This window comes from Erpetoichthys calabaricus, chromosome 4 (genome assembly GCF_900747795.2).
Source record: "Erpetoichthys calabaricus chromosome 4, fErpCal1.3, whole genome shotgun sequence".
NCBI lineage: Eukaryota > Metazoa > Chordata > Cladistia > Polypteriformes > Polypteridae > Erpetoichthys > Erpetoichthys calabaricus.
Window position 1 is genome coordinate 50,254,515 of NC_041397.2, and position 27,273 is coordinate 50,281,787.

Consider the following 27,273-nt stretch of genomic DNA (forward strand, 5'->3'; position numbering starts at 1 on the left):
CATGTACCTGTAAAATATCCAAAGAATGAATTGCACTCTGTCGTAAGTTTTTACCTTTTGTGACTGAGCACTTCTGGATTCACTTAACTACACTAAATAAATCAAGGACATGACAATTTTCAGGCATCTTACTGGGCATGGCTATATCAATAGTTTTTTGTTTATCGAATGATGCCACAAATACTTTTTTCTAATTACATACTTCTTACCACACTTAGTCTTAATAAATTTAACTTTGTTCCTCTTAACTCTAACCTGAGAAGGGCCTGCTGGCCAACCATGAAATGATGTGACTTCCGAGGTTACAAATAAGCTAAAAATGACACTGGAGAACACATCCTTCTTGCAGTTTGAGGTCACATTTGTCCCCTAATCAATGAAACACGACATTTAAAGGGTCTGATATACTATATCTGTTCTTGAATTGCATGCAGTTACAATATAAATACTGAACAGGGCCCCAGTATAGATAGATATACAGTAATATATAAGTAGTTTGGCTTAACTGTTGTATGGAGTGGTCTGCTTATTTTCCCATTTTCTGGTTCATTTCTGTAAGAAGACTTATTATTTGTTGCCTTGTTAGACTCTTTGATTAATGACAGTTTTCCGAGTTATTCTCTCCCTAGGCTGTATACTTCTCATGTATTTTTGTGGGCTTCATTCCTACTCAAAATTCACTCACCGGTTTCCACTTACACCACCTTATGGCAATGAATTGAAATTAGGGTGTCTGCTCATACACAATACTGAGCTAATGAAAATGTTATAGTTCATGATTTTCATACTTTTAGACAAACATAAACAATTTATCAAAGGAGGTATTCATTTTTTTGAAAAATTTCTGAGATTGATAAGATACTTTTGTTTATACTGTGTGCAATATTTTATCAAAATGCACTTGTCACATGAGAATAATAAAATGCAGTGAACTTTACAAAATGAGATGACCAGTAACTTGGATTTAAATTCTTCTTTCAGTTTGTGAGAAAAGAAACAGGAAAACAGACATGTTCTCAAGCATACAAGGATCAGAATAACAAATGGTGGAAAAACAGAAATCAGCGAGCACATTAGGAGCCACATGAGAGAGCAGAGGCAATAGCGAGTTTACAGGCGTAACACATTTGGACATGTTGAGACAGCAGTCTGCTCCACAAGCAATAGCGAGAGAGGAAGGCAAAATCTTCTAAAGCTCAAGCAGTAAAAAACTGAGTATCAGATTCAGTGACAGTGTAATGAATTAGTGTGAGTCATCTGGTTAAATAGGGGAGTAATTAGGAATAAATTAGCCTCAGGAAATTAGAACATTAGAACAATCTCAAAGAAAAGAGGCCATTGAGCCCAACAAGCTTGCCAATCCAGTTCCTCTAGACTCTAAAAATCACATTGTGTCAAGATTTAAAAGCCCCTAAAGACCTACTTCTTACCACACTACTTGGTAATTTAGTCGATGTGACTATACTTCTTTGTGTGAAGAAAAACTTTCTAACTTAATGTGAAGATGGCAGTAATTGCTACTGACAGACAATGGCAACAGCATGCATGGTGAAGAACAAAGTAGGATGCATGGTATGATAACTGTGTGACAAAGTGGGATTTAGATTTGATAAAGATTTAGAAACAAACAGGTTTAGAGCCTTTCTGTACAAAGCATGCCCTTTATCTTAATATACAGTAGGGACATCATGAATGAAACACTGATGCAGTGCATTGCTGCACCCACCACATGATGAACCACCTCAGGATCCCAGATTAGGAACCGAGTGCAGCCGTGCAACGGGTGACTCCACAGCACCACACTGGAACAGTGTGAGGTTTGTTACAATGGATGGACTGCCAATCCTGTCACCAATCCCCAAGTTTTCCCTGTAAATTGGAGTACCTGCTTGCAGGGCTGGATGCAGGTTAACGTCATACCCAGGAAAATAAATAAAATAAAAAAACACAAAGCTGACCCACATTTCTTACTTAAAAGAGTTTGGCCGCTTTTCTCCAGGTAGGATGATTCATCCACTAGGAGACCTCAGACTATCCATGCTAGGTCTCCTAAGGGATGTGGACACAACTTGTAGTCTTGGGGACCATTTGATTCCTAAGCCTATTCTTTAAGCAGGCTAGGCGAATATCTATTCAAGATAAATCACAGATTCACTTCCTGGGACAGAGATTAATCTCTAAATTCTTAAAGAAAAGCAGCCTGACCATACATAATATGCACTTTGTAACCCAGACTGATGTTTTATTCTTAAGGGGCCAGCTACCTAAAATTAATCTTACGATACCGGCCTATTCAAGCGCCAGGCAGGTCACCACCATTTTCTACTTAAATACTAACCAGGGCAAGGAGTAGAGACTGGAAAAAAATAATATTTTATTGCACCGGTATATATACTATTTTTTAGCTTGAGGTGTAGCTGGGGTTGTTTCCCTTAAAACAGCACCTTCCTATTGTTGTTCACTCATAGGGACACACCAGCCTCATGAATGAATGTTGTTGTACATTGTAGGTCCTCCAGGTTGCCATACAGGTTCCATATCAGTGGCCTGTCAAATGGCTGTGCGACTTGTGTCTAGTGTGTTGGTATAGTGCCTATATGCTTGTCACCTCTCACTTTCAGCCTTCACCACTGACTAGCGTTGTTATTTCAGCAGCATTTTAAAAAGAACTGAGTGAGTAAGCCTCCCCTGCCAATATAGTTCGCCTATCCATGCTGAAAGACCCCAGCCTAAACCTACAAGAGCTGGGAGGAGGTTTGGACCACAGGCATGTGGATATGTCCTGGTGTCCACAAACTATGGAGCAAATGGCATGGGCAGATGGGGTACATCAGCCTTGGTGGCAATTCATCAAAGTAAGGGAAGAACTACTCTGAATGAAAACTTGGGTGGGGTATTTTTGTCAGTCATGATTGGCATACAACTCAATGAGAAGAAAAACATGGACAAAAAAAAACAATGCTGAATGCAGACACCTTTGCAGCTGTACGACTCATTTCCGCTTTTATGAAGGGGATACACTGCTTAAGCCCCATTGCACTTCCTTAATTGTTAGTGATTTGCACTACATGATGTCTCCCAGCACAGTCTCAAAAGCATGGAGGAGATACCAGGAGAAGGGCCCGTTACACAAGGATAGCTGGATGCCCACAGAAGGGCATCAACACAGCAGCAGGACCGGTATCTACTCCTTTGTGTGCCCTACAAAATGACCTCCAGCTGGCTACTGGTGTGCATGTTCCTGACTAAACTGTCAGAAACAGACACCATGAGGGTGGCATAAGGGCCTGATGTCCTCTAGTGGGACCTGTGCTCACAGCCCATCACCGTGCAGCTCGATTGGCATTTACCAGAGAATACTACAGTTGGCAGCTCCACCATTGGCTCCTCATGCTCTTCACAGATGTCCTGATCCAGGTCTTGGAGGAGATCCAGGACACCATCCACCATGTCATCAGGAGCATGTCCAGATGTTGTCTGGAGTGTATACAGTAAAGTGCGGGGCATACAGACTACTGAGTCACATAATGAGTTGCTGTGATGAAATTCATGTAAGTTGGAGCAGCCCATGATTTTGATTTTTGACTTTGGTTTTCAGAGTGATGATGAATCCATCCCTCATTTGGATTGGTTTCCATTGAACATTGTACACCATTTTGTTCTCAATGAATTACACAGTATTACTCAGTAAAGATTTTTCATTCGAATATATCGTTCATTGAGATCTGATGTGTGATTTAAGTGTTCACTTAATTTTTTTGAGCAGTATATATACTGTACATTTATATATATATATATATATATATATATATATATATATACTGTATACATTCAAAAAATATGCAAGTCTATGGTATTTCAGAATGTTCCTTCTTTTCTTTTTCAGCCATTAGGGTTAGGGTGTTGTATTATCTAGTTTTGGTCAAAATTTAGCTTTTGGGCAGGTGGCCTAATGTTTTCTTATACAATACTCATGTATAAAGACGACATGTTCATGGTGCATTTTATGTGGGTGAAAAATTACAAAAAATTACAAAAAACACTTTGGAATTTGTCAAGAGGACATTGTTCCAGAAGTCTTATGGTTTGTTGGCCAAAGACATGCTTTCATATTGTTTTGAAGAGAAATTACATTTTCCATCTACTGTTCCACTGATCCATACATGCTCAGTCTTTTTCTGATGAGACATAAACAGTAATATTTACAGTAATGACATTGCCCTGTAAATTGTGAATGTAGATTTGACTCCATTATTATATCCTTGAGACACGTACAGTGTAATCTTTAAATTAATTTGCTGGGATACCCACTGGGATGATTGTTAAGTCTTTATATGTAAAATCAGGGTTTTTATGTATGAATGGACGCATATATATATATGTATACACCTACTATGTAATAAAATGTTAAGGTCTGTGTGTGTGTGTGTGTGCGTGTGCGTGTGCGTGTGTGCGTGTGCGTGTGCGCGTGCGTGTGCGCGTGCGTGTGTGTGTGTGTGTGCGTGTGTGTGTGTGTGTTCGGTCCTTCAGAGCAATCTGATTGGTCAGTTTGGCTTTGGTGACACGATCAAAAGAGGGAGTGAGTGTGTGAGACAAACAAAGAGGAGTAAAGGCATAGGAGGCAAATTGAGAGTTGTTATTCACAACTTACTTATTTAAAGGTGCCAATAAAAATAACCTTCACATCTTTGGTATGTGAGAGAAATTCAGAGCACCTAAAGAACATGGGGAGAATTTGCAGACTCCACATACACTATATACTGAGCGAGGATTTCAACTCAGGCCTCTGGAACTTAGGGATAGCAGACTCATCAATATGCCATTGTTCTGCCCTTAAAGCAGTATAAAAAACTGTAGAAAATGTCTGAAATTATATTCCAAAGAAACACATTTTATACAATACAATATTCTGTATAACTTACCATTGTTGTCAAATCCATGTGAGAGTTCATGTCCTACTATGACACCAATAGCTCCATAACTTAAAGATCTACAGAACAAAAATAAAGTATAACATCGCTGTAGCTATGCAGCATGGCTGTAATCAAATCTAAACTTATCTTTCTAATCCACTTATCTAAGTCAAAGACACAGGAAGCCAATACCAGTAGCACTAGGAACTTCCTAAAAGTGTTCCTTGTTCATCAATAACTTTGTACTACTGTACAGTATATGGTTAAATCAGAAAATCTGTAGACTAACAATTAGATTTCATTAAATGTGCGGAAGCCCAGGCAGTGACAAACATCACACGTAAGACAGGTAAATTATACGTACCGGTATATTTATAATTACATGGCCGCACTACACCACCACTACTACTAATAGACTTGGATTCATTTGAAGCTGCTTCATTAACAACATGTGATGTCCAATCAGATATACCAGATTTAATTAATGCATTTAGATGTTGGATTTAAATATTAATCTCAGAAATTTTTAACACCTTAATCACACACGTTAACAGCAATTAATCAGAAGCCCTAATTTTAGGTTAGCAAAACATCAGTGAAACAAGCCTTAAAGTTGAATGACTTTGTTCCAGATCCTCATGACATAGAGTAACCATTAACTGTGACATTCATACTAATAAATCCCTCAACAACCCTACAGTAGATGGGTTCCTGAACATGGCATGAGTTTAAAGCTGGCAATATAGATGGTGTCATTTTACAAAGACTTTCACATCACATTTCAAAAAAAATTTCTAAGAGTAAATATTGTCAGTATCATTATAATTACTTGGTGACTAGCAAAACTTTGCTTTCTGTCATTCAAGTATATGGGGCTCCCAGCGTGGCACCCCAAATCTTTATCGTGGTCTTGTCTTTCTCTTGCAATGTATTGTAGGAGGAGAACAGGTGTCCCTACCAAGAAGGAGGTCAGTTTCTTACACGGACAGGAGGCCAGAACAGAAGGACAGCCGGCTGGATAAAGAAATAACAACAAATATGTTGTTTGGACCAGCAGAAGCTGGGAGCAGTTGGGAGATGGGAGCAGTTTGAGGAAGAAAAAACATTATTAACTGTAATGATTATAAGTATTTAACTCAAGGACTGCATTTTGTATTAATCATGCTGCAGAGAGCTATATGATTATTACTTCTATATGATTTGTTCTTCGTTTAGGTAGAAAAGAATTAAGCTTGAGCACAAAATTATTAGAAAACTTGCATTCTTTTATGAGGAAATGCTGATCTCTTGATACTAACAGAACACCCTGTGATATTATAAACCAATGTGATAGTTTCTGAATTCTTGCTTAAAACCATAAGAAACATGTCCCTTATGGATTAATAAATAAGGATTTATTAATCTAACCAAACAAAATCTAATGAAGATATTAAAACTATAAGAATGTAATTTCTTTATAAATAATGTACTATTAGAAACTGCTTTAAACTGGTCTTATGTGTGTGTGCTGATAAGAGTGTATTTCTTAGGAATGTAAGCGCCCTAATAGCTCTTTATTTGGATAAGAAATTCTGTGCACTTGTGCATGTAATAATCAGGATGTAGCCCTAATTTACAGCAATTTATGTATGACCTTAAAATGAACTGTCATGTGTTTTTCTCTTTGGCTAATGAATAAGCTAGATAATAAAAAGAAAATAATTTTTCTTTCAGGAAGCTGTCTGATCTGACCAGGCAGTGACACTGAGCTGGGGGTCTGCAGTCTCTTTAAACTCACCAAGAATAAAGAAATTGCTTTTAATTTAAATTGATGTTTTTGTCTCCCATCATTTTTCGACTTCAGCGTCCACAAGTTCCATCTTCCATACAGCATTTGGCAGTGGACCACATGTGGCAGCCCAGTCAGAACACCTGTTGGGAGAGCACTAGGAGTTGGAGTGCAGAAGTACAACCCTGTTGGGGGTCCCTGGGTGCAGATAGAGAGCATTATCTATATGGCCCAGAAGTGCTTCCAGGAAGATATGGCTGTGGCACCGGAAACATTCCAGGGTCCGGCTTGAAAAGAAGCCCACCACCACACATCAGATAAGTCAGAGTTGGGAGGCAGTGGGCAAAACTCAACTGGAGGCAGAAGGAGAGAAGAAAAGTTTATGGTTTGTATGGTTTTTGGGCTGTATTTCATTATTATGCTACTTGTTGGATTAAATAATCCTTTATTTGAACCCTTGTCTGTGTTGGATATTATTGGGTATGGGGTTTGGGGCTCAGTGGCCCTCTAACTGCTGGTTAAAGTATATTTAAATAAATTATGTTTATCAAAAATTACTTGAGCAAAAATGTTGCAAATGCATAGGCCTGGCCCCATAGATAATAAGGAGAAAAAATCACAGTTAAATTAAACACCTTCTATGGCAGTTATTGTTGGGTGCCACTTGGACAGTTTTTGAAGAATATTGAAATAAGTGCTCAAACAAACTGGACCAAAGGAATAGGTTTGGAGCCTATAACAAGAAAAACACAATCTTATTTGAAAAAGATCAGAATCTGAACTTAACTTGATAGCAAATTTTTGACCCATCGCCAAACTTCCATTTACATGAAAGTAATTTAAGAATAGCCACCCTCTGTGTATCAGGGCCAGGAACCAACAGTATAGGCTACTAGTTCATCTGTAAGGGGACAGTTTAGAATAAAAAGCTTCTTCATACAACATGTTAGGCTTTAGGATTTGATAGAAAAAAGACACAAACCCAAAGAGAACAAGCAAATAACTCCTAAACAGCAAAGGATGTTGGACACTGGATCCACGTGTCGGCAGCATTAACAACAGCACTACTGTACCACACACTGTTTCCATTTTAAAAGTTGCAAAAAGATTGATTTCTTGATAAATATTTTCTTTACATGCAGTTCAAATTTCATAATAATAAAATGATCTAGAAAAACTGCATCCTTTGTCTCCTGCAATTTAATATTCAGTTGGTAAATGAATGCAGTGCATTATATACTTTTTAGGATTTATAGTAGCAAGTTTCTTGATTACCTTTACTTCAGGTTGTATTTCAAAGTAATAAATGTGTTACTGGTTATGTATCTATATATTCAATAAAGATTACTTTAGCTTCATTTAATATAACAGCTTATCTCTTTCTGACAGGATTATGTACATTTCGTTAATGGCATAACAAAGCCCTTGAGTTCTGCTGTGCTCTGCTTGACATTGTACAATTATACATTATGATCCAGTTGTCAAAAACTATAAAGGCCCTAATTAATGAGTTTAATGCAACTTAATTTGTTCAATTAACATTTGCCTCTAGAGTTTCTAAAGGTCGGAATGCATTACCCATCAATAAATTACCCACCTGCCTTTGCAATAAACTTCAACAGCGCATTGTAACACCACTAGAGATAATGTAGATATTGTTTTTGTATTTGGATTTTCACTACAATGGATAATTTAGCAGTCAGTGATGAATGACTCGCCTACTCTGTTCTCATTTGCACTGAAAAAAATTAATAAAGCTAAATTAGTTAGAATGGGACAACCGTCAAGTATAGCAGAAGGTGATTCCTCCACAAGCCAGGATGTATCAAAAAAAACACAACCTACTTTTAACTAGGAATGTGTGTTTAATATTCATTTAAAGTTGTATTGATGGTGGCCTTTCAATGAGTGCAAATGTAATGTAAAAAGTAAAAAAAAATACATTCAAGTTAGCTTAAATTTTACCATCATTAATAAAAAGAGCACTAGATAGTGAAAATAAATAAAACTGGATAAAGTCCTTGTCCAAAATGCATTAGAACAGAAAGAAAACATGCAAACAGAGTGAGTGCTGTACAGGGTATCTATGAACTCTAAACTAATATTAATAATTAATATAACCAATTATTTCCCAAGTTCTATGAAAAGAAATACCTTCTGTAAAATCAGCAATCATTCACATAACTATATATATATATATATATATATATATATATATATATATATATATATATATATATATATATATATATATATATACACACATATGGAAGCAAAGGGGAAAATGAATCATGTATCTTACAGTAGTTTTTTATTCCTAAGCTTTCAACGACTATCAGGAGTTATCATCAAATGATTACATACAGGAATCCAAGGCAATATATAGTACATAAGGAGGGGAGGGGAGGTGGATGTTGGAGATAAAGTCTAATTTATTATGTGCATGTTCTTCTTTTCAAGCCTGCATATGCTCGGTTTGTGTGTAAATGTCTTTTAATGGTGTTCTCAATGGATAGCCACGATTCAGTCAGTTCTCTTGCACTTTTAGGGGTAAAAAAAAACAATTTTGAGATTCATGATTCATTTTCTCCCTTTCTGGATTTCCAGCTACACATATATATTCGGCTTTTTGTCATTTCTTACCTTGGATATTTTAACCCCCAAAAGAACGGCTTCTGAAGTTCTCCAGCTGGAAATCCTATAATATAAAGGTGTTATCATTAATTCATAAGAATACAGTATATATTTTCTTTCTCTTTAAAATAAAGCGGTTCAGCCCCATAGAATTTCAGTTACATATACTGTACCATGAATGTATGAAATATAAGTAATATAGATACATATTATGCATGTAATATTTATAAATCCTAGCATTTTTTGTGCAGGCGTTGTCTACTGTATTTTGAATGATATATATATATATATATATATATATGTATAATTACATTTGAAGCATATGAATTTTTTTTTACACAAATTTGTTAAATGACCTATGAGCGCTTTGAGTAGTGGGACAAGCACTACATAAATGTAAAGAATTATTATCATCATCATATTATTATTATTATTATTATTATTAATAATAATAATAATAATAAACATGCCTTTTGCATTATGATACCAAAGATTTAATGAATATCTTTAATTTATATAATGCCAAAGCTGTAAATGTTATAGGTGAAGATAGATTTGCTGTGGCATGATTCACTTGCTGTTGTTCTTAATTGATCATAAGGGAAGTTTAATTTATTGTTTTATTTAAATTTTTGCATTACAAATGATGTTAATGTTTAGAGAAAGAATTTATCAGGCTTAGTAATAATTCATATAGAGCGTTTCTCACTTTTCAAGGCGCTTCAGTGAGTGGAGAGCCACTTCAACCGCCACTAATGTATAGCATCCATCAGAATGATATGACAGCAGCCATTTTTGCACCAGTACACTTACCACACATTTGCTATTAGCTGGTGAAGTGGTAACAGAAAGATAGCCAAACAGAGACCAGGGAGGATTAGGTATGAGGGCTCTCTGTCTTAATCTTTGAGTACACTGTGCATATCCAAAAGGGCCTGGACACCAGGTTGTCTTTCAGGCTGTAATCATCCACTGCAATATCTGTATTTTATGGCTTATTTGGAATATTCATACTTTTTTTATTGTTTTATGTTCATGTTTATTATGGTGATATAATTGCTGCACTATCATAGATATCTGCTATGGTTGCCTCTACTTTCTAGTGTTTTCTTATATTTGCATCCATGTTGCTTGTAACAAAGACACTTGTTGCCACACAACGTATGACATCATCAGTCTCTTCCTATAGTATATGAGGTTGTACTCACACTAGCAATTTGTTTTATGGCCAAGCACGTTTGTCCACATGTAACCCCCCCAAAGTCTAGTTTGTTTGCCAAGTGTGATCGCTCCATGCTGGGCCAACCGTACCATGCCCTGGCCCACTTGGAAGAGGTGTGCCCAGGCATGATTCAGTAGGATTCAGGAGCAGTGTGATTGCTAAACATGCCAGAGCATGGAAAACAGACATGATGTGAATGATGTAACAAGTCAGATAGTGCAGTTCTCATAGGATTCGATACTATTTGAGTTAAAACTGGTTTTTATACTCACCTTACAAATGAGCATGAATTGTAGTTGGCAAGAAAGGCTGTAAATTCCTCCCTTAAAATCATTTTCTCTGTAAAAATCTTCTCATACGTGTAACACAATTAACAGCAAGAGGCTATGCTACACACTCCGTAAGTCTGTAAGAGGGTAGAGCGTTATCTGCCCTACACAACTCCAAAACAACCACAAAATAAAAATTTGACATGCATGCTTTATCTCAGTGTTTGGGTCTTGTTTTGGCTTTACATGAAGTCGCATGGTCATGACGGGAGCAATCGCGCTTGGGCATGGCATGGAACAAACATGAGGGCACCCTAAGATGACAAGGCATAGCAGGCCATATCTGAGTGCAGTACCAATTCAACACAAAAACAAAAACTTTGTTGTGGTGCTAGTTAGGGAAAAGAAAGCCAAATTAGTATAAGACACTCTCATGTGAAGATTTTCAATCGAGCTTTTTCAGTGGCTGCCCCAAAACTTTGGAATGCCCTACCTTTTGATGTCAGAACAACTACCGCCATTCTGACATTTACAGTAAATCTCTCTTAAAGTCATAACTTTTGTGGGTGCATGGTAAAGTAATTGTTTATGGTGTTAAATGGTAGGGGATGAGGCAGGAAATTTGGGGGGGGGGGGGGGGTTAGTGTCCTTTGGTTTGGTTTTTTGTAAGACTCAGTCTAGTTGTTGATGTACTGTGACGTTTTTAGTGTGCTTTCATTTGAATTGTTTATATTATATCTTATATGCAATTTCTACTTTGTACAGTAGTTTGGTCAGCCTCTGGTTGTTTTTCATGTGGTTTATAAATAAAGAAAGAGCAAAGGAGAACTTATTTTGCTAAGAGTTTATTCCAGGTTTGATTTTTGTGTTTTGCCTATTACTATACTTCCTGGTTTTTTAGCTTCTGGCCTGTTCTTTCAATTATGAGTTTGACCTTCCCTTTTAGGTGCCTTCCATCTCCTGGTTTTTCTCTACTGCTCAATAAAAAATAATTGAACATCCATTTCTTTGTTTGTGTTCGCATCATCCAAAATAAAGATACTTCCCCCTGAAAATATAAGGGAGCTCTACGTTGTACTACATATTGTACTATATACAGTATTTATATTACATATACATTGTACTATAAACATGTGTTGCACCTGTCCTGTGCTTACTTTATGTATAAGTTGCACCACAGTCCTGGGGAAATGTTATTTTGTGCCACCGTACGCTGCAATACTGTGTATGGATAATATCACAATAAAGTCACTGGACTTGAGTTGACTTGACTTGAAATTAAATGTTGTAACTCTGACAAGTTTACTGAAATGACCCTAACATCTTCATTCTGCTCCACTAGGAGAAGGTGATATGTGGGTTGATCTGGTAACCCAGATGAACTTCTTCACGCGGTATGGATTTAGAAATAAACCTTTTGCTGGCATGGTACAAATGAATGGAAAACTTTCAAAAACATTTAAATGTAAACACATCTTCTGCATGAGAAATGCAAATCTGAGCATGCAAAATAAAATAGGAAATGTGATTTTCTGTTAGTGCACTAGTGTCTTAAAAGTAATGTGTTTGTGTATGGACTTGTCTGAGAACTCTGTGTAATAAGTAATTGTACCCCTTTAAGAATATCACCCAAAATGATGTGTGCTTCAACCTGAATGGTGAATGGATGCAAACAAGAGCAGAGAACAAGAAGAAGATATGTCTTGAATGAGAAAATGCAGAAAAAAGCTGTACTTTTAGCAGATCAGTAGAGGTGAATACTTGCAATATCAGCAGGACTGCTTTAGCAAGTGTTTTGATAGATAAGGGGTGCGCCAGTGTGTAGATAAATTTAGTGTTACGTTTGTTATTTGTTAAAAAACATGTGTTGGTTTTCAGCTGGGTGATAGATTCCTATAACTGACAATATGTTACGTACAAGGATGGGAAGCTGAAACTTTTGTCTACGCCATATTTTAATTGGCTCTGATTTTGCAGGAGGACAATATATAATTAGAAGATGTGCATGTGAGTAGAAGAAGGGGGGCATACAGTATATCTGTTAAATATGTTCTACTGTCACAAAAAATATGTACTTCAAGTCCAAACATAACAAATCAAGTCACATCAAAGTTATTATCATGTTTATATTGCACAATTAAATTCTTAATTGCACATCTCCTCAGAACACTTGACAGAAATGCAACACCAGAAAAATTACCAAAAAAGATAAATTAAATAAAATAATACACATATACAGGGTGAGTCAAAATTATGTTAACACTAATGGATTATTTTTATCTTGACCACACCTTTGCAGGTCGATGGATAGGTCGTGGTGGACCATTGCCATGGCCTCCACACTCCCCTGATTTGACACCGTGTGATTTCTGGTTATAGGGTATGGTGAAGGAAGCATGTGTACAGCAGGAAAGTTTGTGATATCAATGACCTGAAGGACAGAATGCGGACTGTGGTATCATCAATTTCCCACAAAATGTGTGTCTGGGCTTTAAATGGTACTGCTGCTCGTTGGTTTTTGTGAGTTGAACATGATGGCGAACAGGTTCACACATTCCTGTAAATCATTTTGCACATATGAAGTATGTTTTGTGAAATTGTTTCTGTCATTCAAATGTTAACATATATATATATATATATATATATTTGAAATTACAAGTGCCATTGTTCCACAACCATACAAGTTGTGAGGAGAAGTCATCTCTGAATCTACTGGTGCGAGTGCCAGTGACCCTGTACTGTTTGCCAGCAGAAAGGAGTGAGAAAAGCAGCTGTGCAGGATGGCTGAGGCCTTGAATTATATTGTTTGCTTTTCTAGGGCAGCAAGTGTTGTATATGCCCTGAACAAAAGACAGCTGGGAGCTGGTAATATTCTTTGCCACCTTCACCTTCAGGGTTTTTACGCACTTGAGCTAAGTCGGTGCTGTACTAGCATGTGATGCAGCCAGTGAGAATGGACTCCACTGTGCACTTGCAGATCTTCATGACAACAGGTGGAGAAATGTGAGCTGTCCTTAGACATCTGAGGATTAGAGGTGCTGGTGAGCCTTTTTAACAAGAGAAGGAATGTGTTGCACCAACTCTAAAAATGCTGAGAACCAAATAAGGTTAAATACAGTAAATGCCCATATTCTGTTGAAATTTAACCACTCAATATTCAAATTAACCTTCTCAGAATTACTTGCTATGCACATTTCTTCTATCCTTCACATATAAACCAGGCTCATAAAGCACTCATGACATCAGAAACATTATAATAAACTCGTGAGTGATTTCGGGAATAAAAATGGTACATATTCTTTTAACTGCAAAATAAATTATTTCAGCACTGGGATCAATGAAACTGACAAGTAATCACGACTGATCTGGTGGCCCTGTGCCCAGAATGTGTTTTTCTTTTTTTGCTATTTTTTTCTACTGTTGCTCATTTTAAATAAGTCTGTTACCAAGGTTATTCATTTTATAGTAGGTTACAAAAGGTCTCACACTGCCCTAACTTTAGGATGTTTTTAGTACCGAGTGTGACTTTGCATGAGAAATAAAAGCATTAAAACAGTAAGCATTTTTACAGTATTAAAAATGAAAGCGCACATAGTCAATTTAGCAAGAATAAAAGGGGAATATCTTTTCATTCTTAGATTTTTTGTTTGGTGTGAGTCATAGTAAAGTCTAAAGATTAAATGAAGCAGAATTTGATATAAGCTGAAAATTTAAAACAGTATTCATTTTTTTGATGGTGATGATGATGATGACTTAAATATCTCCCCTTCTGTATACATAATTAATCAGCAGGCAGTGTGGCGCAGTGGTTAAGGCTTTGGCCTTCAAACTCTGAGACTGTGGGTTCAAATCCTGCTACTGACACTGTGTGATCGCTGCCTGAGCCCCAATTGGAAACAGAAAAGAAATGCAACCAATTGTATCTCAGATTTTGTAAGTCACTTTGGAATAAGACATCAGCCAAATAAGTAAATGTAATTTGAATTAAGACCTTGCTCATATTGAGTGAGTTGTCCATGTTGAAATCAGCACATAACAGCATCATGGGAGTAGGTTATTATTTGAGTGATTTAATTTTCTTTTCATGATGAGCTCAATATTATAGCAAGGAAATATAATAAAAAATAATAATACATTTTATTTATATAGCGCCTTTTCCATGCTCATGGCACTTACAGAATATAATAAAGAACGGCAGGGTATACAGTATATAGCGTTGTACAAACCAGATAAATAAATAAAGAAGATTGCGACAGTGAATTCAGAGAAAAACAAAAGCCTAACAGACAACATAATTGATGGTCTCACACACACACACACAGGTTACATGAGCATCTTGACAAAGAAGTAAACTGAGAGAAGGGTAATAAAGTCAAGTAGAGCTAAAAGCCTTCCTGAACAGATGAATTCTTTTAAAAAGCAACTCAAAACTCATGGAGTCAGCTGACCTGATTAATTTCGGTAGGTCATTCCAGAGTCTGGGCGCTATACAGCTGAAGGCCCTGTCACCCATGGAGTGTAGATTAGTGAGGAGCACAACAAGATTGCCAGAATCAGAGGACCTTAGTGGGTGGGCAGGCACATAGTGATGGAGAAGGTCACTGATGTAGTTTGGCGCGAGGTTATTTAAGGCTTTGTAGGTTATTAGTAGGATTTTATATTCGATTCTGTAAGACACAGGGAGCCACTGAAGACGGAGCAGGATGGGTGTGATGTGCTCGCTGCTGCTGGTTCGAGTAAGGACTCTTGCAGCTGAGTTTTGAATAAGCTGGAGCTGTGATATAAGATTAGAAGGGGCACCTGCCAGTAGGGAATTACAATAATCGATGTGGGATGTGATATAAGCATGGACAAGTTTCTCAGCATTAGAGAAGGACAGGAAGGAGTGAACACGGGATATGTTACGGAGGTGAAAGTAAGAATGTTTCTTAATGTGATTTATGTGGGCGGAATATGTGAGGGAGGAATCAAAAATGACACCAAGATTCTTTACAGTAGAGGCAGGTCTGATGAGATCACCACCAAGATGGACTGGGAAGGAGCTCATTTTATGAGAAAGCTCTGATGAAGTTCCACTTTTAACATTGAAATAGAGTTGAGTATCATCTGCATAAAAATGATAACCCAGTCCATAGCTACGGATCATATGGCCAAGGGGAAGCATGTAAATACAGAAGAGAAGAGGGCCGAGGACAGAGCCCTGAGGAACCCCTTGTATGACTGGCGCTGTGCTAGACCTGCTGTTGCCAAGACTAACAAACTCTTGCCTATCAGTCAGATAGGACTTGAACCACTGGAGGGCAGTGCCAGAGATACCCAGCATGTTCTCCATTCTGGACAGTAGAATGTCATGTCTGACTGTGTCAAATGCTGCACTGAGGTCTAATCGAATTAATATGCTGGTTTGTCCAAAGTCTGCTGCCATAAGCAAATCATTGGTTACCCGTAGCAGAGCAGTTTCATATGAAATATGAGCTTTTAAAAAAATATTTTGTACTGTGTATTTGTTAGAGGAAAATATTCAATAAAGAAATATCTTGAGCCACCTTCTCAAATGTAATTCAAAATGTATGGAAAAACAACGAGTTAATGGGAGAAACAAACTTGCACATACAGCGAACAAAACAAGATTCCAAGCCAGGCTCTTGAGGAGTGAGCCTGCGTTACTAAGAAGTGTGCCACTCTGCTGCTGGCAACATTTTCAAATAACTTTAAATTAAATTTACAAATTGTTACTAAAAAAATAATAGTTTCAATAGCCAGCTTTAAACTAAGTTATGTCATTAAAATGGATATTAAACATTATAAGCATAACTTATCCAGGGCTTTAATAAAATTATTAAATACAATATAAGAATTGAATTACAGTATCTGATTGACAGCAGTACAAAAGATCAAGAAGAAACCTCAACATTTACTTTATACTACATTTTGTTCAGTACATTTTTTTTCCCATTATCTGAGGTACTTAAATGAAGGTAATAAAGCCTTTTTACTCAGTGTGCATGGCTAATACACACACCCACTCAGGTCACTGACTCTCCATGATCCATTGTCTCTATTCCAATATCCTGTACATTTTCTTAATGTGTTATCACTAAAATAACGGGTCCTCTGGTTCATTTCATTAGATCAATACACTTCAATGCTATGGAAAGTGGAAAAAGGATCTCTTTTTTCATTTTTTTGTTAATGGGGGTTGCATAATATATTAACAAATGAATTCTGCTAGTATGATGAGCTATTATTTGACGTAAGAGGTACAGAAAGGATGAATCAGCGTAAAATTACATGATCTATTGAACTTTTCTTTTAAACAAAGTCAATTTGGAACCCACAAGACTGAAATTTAGGAATGTCAGTTTCTTATAACCCAAGAAAGACGATGTGCTTAAGTTATTGACCTGAATAACAGGTTTCAGCTGTGCTAAGTCAATTACAAAGGTTTCTTGAATAAGCAACTGCCATTTAACCATAATTAATTAAGGATGAGCAAAAAATGTTTGCCATTAGGACACTGGAGTAATTACTGCTAAAAATTGGATTTTGCAGTAATCTGTAAATAATAAATTACAAATCAGTCATTTCAAGCAGTAATAGCCTGTTGCAACATTAATAATGACTTATATTTTTACATTAATTTAATGGTACCTTAAAAAAAACATAAAACATAAAAATTTCTGTGTGATTCCATTTTATATATATTATGCATGTATGTACAGACCAAATAAGACAGAAAGGAAAGAAGTTTGCGTGTTTTTTTTCAAACTCCTACAAGCATTAGTTACAAATAATTGATAGTATCAACGTATATTTGTTAAACATATCTTGATTTTTTGTGTGCATAAACAGTATATATTGTAATGGCTACGACATTGGGTATGCTCTGTATCATGGCTGTATGCCTTCCCAACCTGCTAGATGGCAGCATCCCTTGGCTTTGGTACCCATTTGGACACTTGCAGGGTATGTTGGGAACTGTAGTCAAATGGGTCAGCCCTGTTGGGGTCCGTGTGTGATCCAAGGGGGTGCAGCAGGAAGTTGTACTCCCTACTCTATAGGACTTCCTTATGACCCAAAAGTGATTCCAATGAGCAATGCCCTGACACCGGAAGTATTCCAGAGTCTTCAATAAAAGGAACACACTGCCTCATCCAGGCCAGTTGGAGCTGGGAGAAGAGACAGGCAACACTCACCTGGGAGGAGTAGAGGAGAACAGAGAAAGGCAGAATTACAGTATATTGCTGTGCTGAAAAAGATTGTCAGAGGTGTTCTATTCAATAAAAGCTTGTGTTTTGAACCTGAGATTGTGTTGGTGCATCTGTGTATGGGTTTTGGGACTCTGTGGCACCCCCTGATGGTCACAATATATATCTCAGACCCCAAACCCCAGACACAACTGCACAGCACTATAGAACTGTTTCCAAAGAGTCATTTTTATTTAGCTTAGTCCTTTCCTTTCCTTGACTGAATATAAATCAAGGGACGTTGCACTCAGACTATAAAATGAATTAGTGAGACCACAGCTGGACTATTGTGTGCAATTTGGTCACCACACTACAGGAAAGACTGAAGCACTTGAAGCTTTGCACCCCAGAACATAAAGAGATGTCTACTCCATTGGGCCATTGACCAAGGCCCTTAACCTGCAATCGCTCCGTCCTGGGTATGATGTTAATCTGCATCCAGCCCTGCATGTAGGCCCTCCAACCTGCAGGGCAAAACCTGGGGGTTGGTGGCAGGATTGGCACTCCAGCCACCTTAAAAAACCTCACACTGTTTCACTCCATCTGAACTAGTGTGGTGCTGAGGTGTCACCCATTGCATGGCTGCATTCGGGTCCTAATCTGGGATCCTGAGTTGGTTTGTTATGTGGTGGGTGCGGCAATGCACTGCATCAGCATGTTTTCCTAATCTCTTTCTCTCTCTCTTACTTTGATAGACTCAGAGAATTAAACCTCTTCTATGTCAAGCAGAGGAGGCTGTGTGGGAACATAATCTACACTTTCAAAATTCTCAAAGGTGATGATAAAGTAGATCTATCAGAATTCGTTCAATTTAATGAGGAATTGGACACCAGTGGAAGAGGAAGTGCATTTAGAACTAAGACCAGGAAGTCCTTTTTCACTCAAAGAGTTATGGGAATCTGGAACAAACTACTGTGACATGTAGTTGAAGCAGAAACCTTGACAACCTTTAAGAAGTATCAAGATGAAATACTGGGAGAGCTAATCAAACAAGTCTGATGGAGTGAAGGTCTCATTTCATTTGCCAAATTTCTTAAGTTCTTTCATGGCAAGCTTTTTCCACTTCCATTCCCAACTTCGATTCCCTAAATGAGGTAAGATGGCCACTTTTATGCTGGAGCAGAGAGTGCTTTCTGGTACCATAACATTGCAGGGAAGAAGTATTTTTGGATTGGGGGAAGCCCGCCAAAGCAAAGGATAGCTGTTCTCGGCAGCTTCTTCTAGAGGTACCCATGGCATCCCACAGGGCTACCCAATGGGACTACAGTTCACAGGTTGCTTTGCGGGTATATGAATTGGCAATCTAATAAAGGGATTCTGCCATCTTGTGCACTGGGGAGTTTACACCCCTGAGCAAAGGATGTTCTCCTCCCGTTTTTCCCATTATAAAGGTCTTCTGTCCAGGCAAGGATATATCCATCCAAATCAGGAACACAGTCTGTCTCTGCCTTCTGTTACAATATGTGGAACTGCTCAAATTAATTTAACAAGTAGTTCTTTTCAGGATCACATTTTATTCCTGAAGAAACAGATTTATTCTTTCATCAGCAAATACATCACAAAAGAAAAGTTAACTAATCTTCAATTAAGCATGACTCTCTTACAGTCTTCTCAGACTTAATCAAATGCATTTTCCGTTGAGCTGTCTTACAAGAGAGGGACGGGGACATGACATACAATACCTAGTAGAAAGACAGAAGTCCTGTAGCCGGATGGAATGCCTAATTGCATTTGCATGACTGACACTTTAAAAGACATTTATTACAGTGAGACATGAGACATTAAGGTAGATGAAGTTCAACTAATCTCGCAACTTTTGGACAACTGTTTGTAAGAAAGTATCTTTAAATTGAACCTAAACCACATCTAGAAGGAAATAAACATATATACAGTATAATGGTGCTTCAAAGTTAGTGAACCCTTCAGAATTTTCCATATTCCTTCATAAATGAGGCCTAGATCATCATTAGATTTACACACTTGTCCTAAAAGAAGGCGAAGAGAAGACAATTAAACAAATGAGACAAGAATATCAAAAACTTGCTCATTTATTTATTTATTGAGGAAAATGATCCAATGTCAAAAATCTGTGAGTGGCAAAAGTATGTGACCCTTTGCTTTTAGTATTTGGTGTGACTCTCTTTTGCACCAATAACTGCAACTAAACCTTTCTGGTAGGTCTTGATCAGTCCTGCACGTCGGCTCTGAGGAATTTCAGCCCATTCCTCCATATAGAATTTCCTCAACTCAGGGATTTTTCTGAAATGAACTGCATGCTTCAGGTCCTTCCACAATATTTGTGTTAGGTTAAGGTGAGGACTTTGACTTGGACATTCCAAAACCTTTATTGTATTCTTCTTCAACCAGTCTTTGGTAGAGCGACTTGAGTGCCTGGTGTCATTGTCTTGCTGGATGGCCTAGTTTCTCCTAAAATGTACTCCACTGACAGATGTCCTGACATTTTCCTTTAAAATTTGTTGGTGTAAGTCAGAATTAATTTTCCCATCCACAATGGCAAACTGTCCTAGCACAGAAGAAGCAAAAACGGGCTGAAAGCATGATACTACAGTCTTGAATTCGGCACAACACTCAATCACATCATCGCCCCCTTCTCTCCCTTAGTCTTTTTGATGCACTAATACTCAATTATTTAATCAAATTGGGTTTATTGGTAAAAAGGCCTCTTGCTATCATGAGCCCCCGTGTGCACCCAGAATGCCCTGATGATAGATCTGCCACTGATCAGACTCAACTTAACAATTAAAGAACAACAAAAATGTGGAGCAATCTGAAAAAATCTGCCAACTTTCTGCCAGTTTCATTTGATAATTGTGGAAGGAATGTAGAGTACCTCACTATTTGCAAAGTGTTTTATGTAAATACATTTATTATAGGTTGTGATCATAGTGTTAAGTCATGGGGAATGAAAAAAAACAGTGCACATCAAGGGTGCATCCTCAAGCTGCTAAGTAATACAATTTGACCAGTTCCTGTCTCTTAAGAGGAATCCTAGTCATGGCCTGATTGTAGTTACTATGTCCTCAATAAAAAATCTCACAAAACCAGAAGGTGGTAGCCTAAAAACTCAATGAGATAGGGGCAAACTCCCATTCCATCTTCATGAAGGAGTGGCAAGAAACAGAAGGAGTGAGAGAGGGAGAGACTGTGTGCAGAAAAAATATCACATTGATTTTCGACGTTGTGTTTGCCATTATGGCACTATTACACTTGTGTATTTCCCTATGCTGGACCTTTAATAAAAGACAATGAAAACCGGCTGCTTATTTGAACTTTGAAAATGATTTACAAGCATTCATTTACAATTTAAAGTTTATTAATTACTTTAGATTACTTTTTCAAATTAAAATTCAAAAAGGCTTCATTTGCATGATATTAACTCAGTTAGTCAAAATGAATCAGCCTGAATGGGCCCTGGCCTTTCACAAGTGCCAGCTACTTATGTGCTGGAAAGATTATATCCTGTCTGATGGACTAATCATATGGATTAAAGTTCTAATTTTAGAGACAGGATAACAACACTATTTGGTGATATTGTCTATACTAGATCAGTATACATTTTCTTGCCTTTATTATAGACTTATAACAATAATTTTCTCAAACACTAATGAAGCCATCTGATTTTGAGAACACGTTATTCTTCAGAGATCATATTTTCAGTGCTGAATATTTTATATATATATATAAAAATAAAATATATATATAGAAGAAGAGAGGAAGGGAGAAAGTGTATATAGGCTTTCTGCATCTAACTTAGAGGTGGCTTGTTAATTTCTCCTGGTGGAGTATATATTTGAATATTCCAGATATTGGATTATGTGGCTCTGAAAATGAATTGACCAAGATTTAAAATCTGTAGTAGATTTAACATAGTCTAAATTTGTATCATATTTTGATTAGCAACATCATATGATTATATGAAGCAAATAATACATAGTACCAAGACCAGAGTTCTAAACATAAAGTTAGGATGTTAAGCCATCAATGCATATAGTTACTGCATCTTCATCTATTCTTCTAAATTCTAAAATTCCTTTTACCATCACTATACAGTATTTCAATATTGCTTAAAATATTACTATGTGAATCCACAAGTCTGGGTATACATAAAAACTAAACTATTTTTATTATATCTCTTTGAATGGCAATTCATTAATTCCTTCACTTATTAAGTTTTTAAGATCTGCTCATTCAATTACATACTTGAGAAGTGTTTATGCCTATCACGGTAGCAATGGCCTTTGCCTTAGATGGGATGCCAGCCCATCACTGAGTACAGTCACTCACATCAAGCCAATTTACAGTTGGTAACTAGCCTCACTTGCCTGACTTTTTAACATTTGGGTAAACCAAAGCATCAGGATAAACCACAGTTGGACAGTGTCTGTGGTCCCAGAAACTCAGTTGCAGCCCAAAACCCTGCATGGAAATATACTGTATAACTACAGTGTGCTTTGGGCTAGGTTAGTATATAATGAGTCGAATATTTAGAATTAATGTTAAAGTCAAATATCATCATTACATTTAAATCTTACATGCTTATCCATCCATCAATTTCCTAAACTTCCTATTATTCACTTCAGGGTGTCGAGGAGTGGGAGGCCTATCCTGATACCATTTGGGCGCAAGGCCAAAACCAACCATGGAGATGGAACCAGCACATTGTTAAATTAGCCAATAAAAGGTGTCATTTTGCTTGACTTCTCATTGCATCCATAATGGCTAACACGGTACAATACCCTAGTACTACCAGTAAGAAAATAAACACAGATAGGGGGAGAACATGTAAACAGATAGTGCTAGGGCTGGGATTTGGATCTGTGAGGCAGCAGCGGTAACCACTGCATCATGAAAGTACCCTATTATATGTGAAGTATTTTATTGTGATGGGTTGTAATTATACTTAAAGAGGCTGCCTGGTTTGTTTAATTACTGTATAAGGGAAAAGGAGTTGCACACTCAGAACAGAGACAGAGAGAGACAAAACAAGACATGTGGGGAGAAGTAGACAGCAACCAGAGAAGGAACAAAAGATGGGAGGATGAGCCGGAGAGTGAAGCATGTAAGAAATGGCAGCAAACGCGTACAGGGCAGGATTTTTTATTTTTAATTTTATTTTAGAAGTGTACTTTACATCTCCAAATAGTAACCCTCAAAATTGACTAGTATAATACTGTAAGTTGCTTGTTTACTTTTTTTGTAAAAATCTATGAGAATTAAAGTGATCTCAATTAATTATGTTGTCCTTATATTTTATATTTTGTAATTTCCTTCTCTTCAATAAAAGCTTACTGTTGTGGGTTTTGATGAGTGCAGGGAGGAAAAACTGTCATAAACCCTAGCCACAAAACAAACTTCATTATCTTTGAAAGAGCAGATGGTGGATGTCTGGTGTGCCAAGGAGCCTCTGAAACCAGTCACCATACAGGAGGTGGACATGGAAGTGGTGCAGAGCTACAAGTACCTGGGGGTCCACATGAACAACAAAGTGGACTGCTCTGACAACACAGTGGCGCTGTACAAGAAGGGCCAGAACAGACGGTTTGCAGCAAGTTGCTGGAAATGTTCTACCAGTCCATAGTAGCCAGTGTGGTGTTCTATGCTGCAGTCTCCTGGGGAAGAAACCTGAGCACAAAAGAAGCACAAAGCCTGAACAAACTTATCATGAATGCCTGCTCTATCACGGGGTGAACCCCAGACACACTGAAGCTGTTGTGGAAAAAAATGATAATGGAAAAATTGGATGCCATCACGAAAAATTCCCTCGCGCAGGCACTGTCTTGGAGCATTTTTAAATAAAGGTTCATTCCACCACAGTGTACTAAGAAATGTTTCTGGGGGTCTTTTATCCCCATTGCTATAAGGCAATTCAGTGCTTCCACCTGTTGTACTCCTTTTATTTAGTTTTATTTATTTATTTATGCACTTATTTATTTATTGATTAATTGGCTGTATTATCTGTCCTGCGAGTCTTTATCCTTGTTTTTATGTTTCTGCTGCTGTATGCACTTGAAGTTCCCCATGGGATTAATAAAGTTCATTTTATCTAATCCAATCTAATCTAATTTAAATGCCCTTTTTAAATAGTCATGTTTACACAGTAAAATATGAAATTTGCCTTCTCATATGAATCCAATGACACACAAAAATTAAAACAAATTGCAACAAACTTTTAACAAAAATTCTGAAATATTTACAGAATTCAAATACAAATACTTTGCTTACTACGTCAAACAGTTTGACAATAAGCTTTCACCTAAAATTATTATGTGATACATCTGAAAAACTCTACACACCCAGAATTTTTATTATCTCCAGTTTTCTCTATTAAAAAGCAATATGGCACTGAGAAGAAAAGAATGTGTGGGGTGGTTTATGAGGGTCTTTAAAGTGACTATCCTTCCTTAATTACTGAAGTTACATTCTGTATCTAATGGGTGTCTGTCATCATTTGGGAGGATTTCAAGTTTCTTCACCATCGCTCTCTGACACACACATACATAACATCCACATCAGCTCCAATAATTTGGAGATTTTTGAAATTTTGATTTGTCAGACCACTAATCTAGCTGATGAAGATGAATGTGATGAAAGACTAGATCACACTGCAATAAAAGGACAGTGGAGAATGGATTTTGTGATATTTTAAGCTAATTTTATCATTTGGACAAACTTTAATTTTTCATTTTGATTGTTACAGCTCACAGATCATGAGCTACAATATATGCAGAACTTTTTCTATAAATTCAGAGTCTCTGCAACATCCCTCAGTTAAGAAATTCTTTCAAACAAAACCTTATAGTGTAGTTAGTTTATCTCCAAATAGGCCTAATGTTGTGTTTCATTTCGGTTTTGACTTCCTTCTGTCTCTAATGTCTCTTTCAAATCGCCCTCGTGTTTTGTTTGCCGGGTGTCTCTTTCCTTTGGGTTCTAACCTTTGCTTGCCCTCATTATGTGCCTGTCTCACGTGACATCTCCTGGTGTCCCTACATCTCAAACTTTGTGGAGATACTGTCTCAGCACAATTTTTGGAGGAGAAATAAGGATTACCTGCATTTAGAATTGATACAGTATTTTTGTATGAATAATCCAATTGAAATCATTACCTAGATATATTTGTAAGTACAGTATTTATATGTAGCCACTATATCTCCCTCTTCATCCAGAACAATTAGAATGTGAACATAAACATTTCTACTGATTAAATTCAAATGTCATTTTTTATTCTTTTTGACATTCAGAGAATCTTAATTGTTATTGCACCAATAAACAAAATAACAATTCAGCCCACCTGGGTGAAGTAATTGCTTTCATTCTTTTAAGATATGTGTTCTATCACAATATTGTCATCAGCATACTTGATAATGGAACAATGGTCATTGTTCTGTTTCAGGTCTCTAGTATAGAGCATAAATGATGAAGAAGACAGAACACAATCTTGAGGAGTCCCTGCATTTGACAGAATAAGTGTCACATACTCCTGAATTTATAATATAACAAATGGGCTTATTAAGAAAAGCTGAAATTTGATGTAAAATAACTAACAGAACACCAAGTTAGTGCCACTACCCTATAGTCATTCAGACTGTTTGGTATGGAAACCTTGGGAACTGGGTAATGATTGACTGTTTGCAGAACTCAGGTTCGATAGCACAGCTCAGGGACCAGTTAAAAAACAAATAAAAGACTGGAGAATGCAGCTCAAAACAGGACCTGAGGAGTCGTCCTGATATGCCATCTGGCTACCCCTGCCCTGTTGGTTTTGACTTGAAGCAAAGCTTTCTCTACTTTAGTTATATAGTACTGACCACCATCCAAGCAATATTTTTGGAATTTTTACAAAGCACTTATTTGTGCATTATGGACACTTAAATAAAGTTTTAAAAAAGAGCTTATGGTCCTTGTCTGTTGGAAATGTCACACTTTTTCAGAACCCAATTCTGTGATAGCTTTCAGACATTTCCAAACCTACATCGGATTGATATCATTCATCCAGTTCTTGATTTATATACATATACCTTTACTTTGATTAACTGACCTGTTAACCCTTTTCTGTAAAACCCACTTTTCCTCTTCCTCATTTTCCAGAAAAGCATGTTGTTTTGCCAAAAGCAGTGTTTTTCTATACTTGTGTACACTTTGGCAGTTCTTTCCTTAACGGTCACAAAAAAAAATTGCATTTACTGATAGTATAAGTGGCCTCGTTTAGTATCCGTGAGGATATCGACACATCCCAGGCAGTACAGGAGAAGCACTCCTCAGTTCAGCTACAGTGTCATTGTCCCTGCTCTATGTTTTCGGGATGGTTGGTTTATCGTGTTTCAGTAACTGCTTATATTTTGGCAGTAAGTGAACAACAACATGGTCAGACGCACCTAGGGCTGCTTTGCAATGGTTTATACATAGGTATCAGAGGTGCTTCCATAATGTTTGTTCAATTTGTTGTCTCCTGCAATATTAATAATCACATCATGATGTTAGTGTGGCAACACTCATTCCAATTTACATAAAAGTTTGAATGAGTCAGGTGATTCGGTTTTCAGTTTTTGAATGCTTAAAAAATGGTTTCAGCACTAGATCCCACAACAGCATGTGGTGGACATAAACTACTGTTACAAAGAGATGATTAAATTCAATAGTGCACTATGATTTAATAGTGTATTTTACAGTTGAATCACAGGTAATTCAAGTAATATGCTCAGCACCATCCAGTAAGTACAAGACAGGAACTGAAACTACAACTTTGTGTTTCAGAGTCCAGTTCCTTTGCTGCTACAATGACTGACTGTCACTGGCTGCCTAAGTAAGAAAAGGGAACCAATTTGAAGCAAATTTTATATATATCAAAAATAGCTACTTGTTTGTTTGAGAAAATGTATGGCACCTTCTCGCAACTTCACGAATGTGGCACAGCATGTAAACTTCCTTGTACAAATATAAAGACCTAAATATCAACAAAAAGTTACACAAGAAAATGATCTGCAGCGTTAACATGGGATTTCAGACAACAGTGATTTGCATTCCAGAACCCCACAATTCACATATGATACATAGAAGAGTTGCCCAATAAATTTTGCAACACTTTAAATACTTGAATCAAAATATACAGGAAACATTTATACCTTAATCTGTGGTTAATTTGAAAAGAGCCAGTATGATAGCACAGTCCATAAGGCCTAACCATCAATTGCATGACTATAAG

At 37.1% G+C, this 27,273-nt stretch overlaps 2 protein-coding genes across 2 annotated transcripts in view; both read right to left on the minus strand.

Annotated features, from left to right (window-relative positions):
• Window positions 1-27,273, minus strand: part of sms (spermine synthase) — an 844,074-nt gene that overhangs the window by 424,481 nt on the left and 392,320 nt on the right. The gene's annotated exons all lie outside the window — the stretch shown is intronic.
• The window catches only part of phex (phosphate regulating endopeptidase homolog, X-linked), a 239,778-nt gene that overhangs the window by 7,721 nt on the left and 204,784 nt on the right, over window positions 1-27,273 (minus strand). Inside the window, exons 16-17 of the mRNA XM_028799436.2 lie at window positions 9,325-9,379; window positions 4,923-4,990 (exon numbers count right to left, since the gene is read on the minus strand). Coding sequence (XP_028655269.1) covers window positions 4,923-4,990; window positions 9,325-9,379 — 123 coding nt within the window. The remainder of the gene's footprint in view (window positions 1-4,922; window positions 4,991-9,324; window positions 9,380-27,273) is intronic.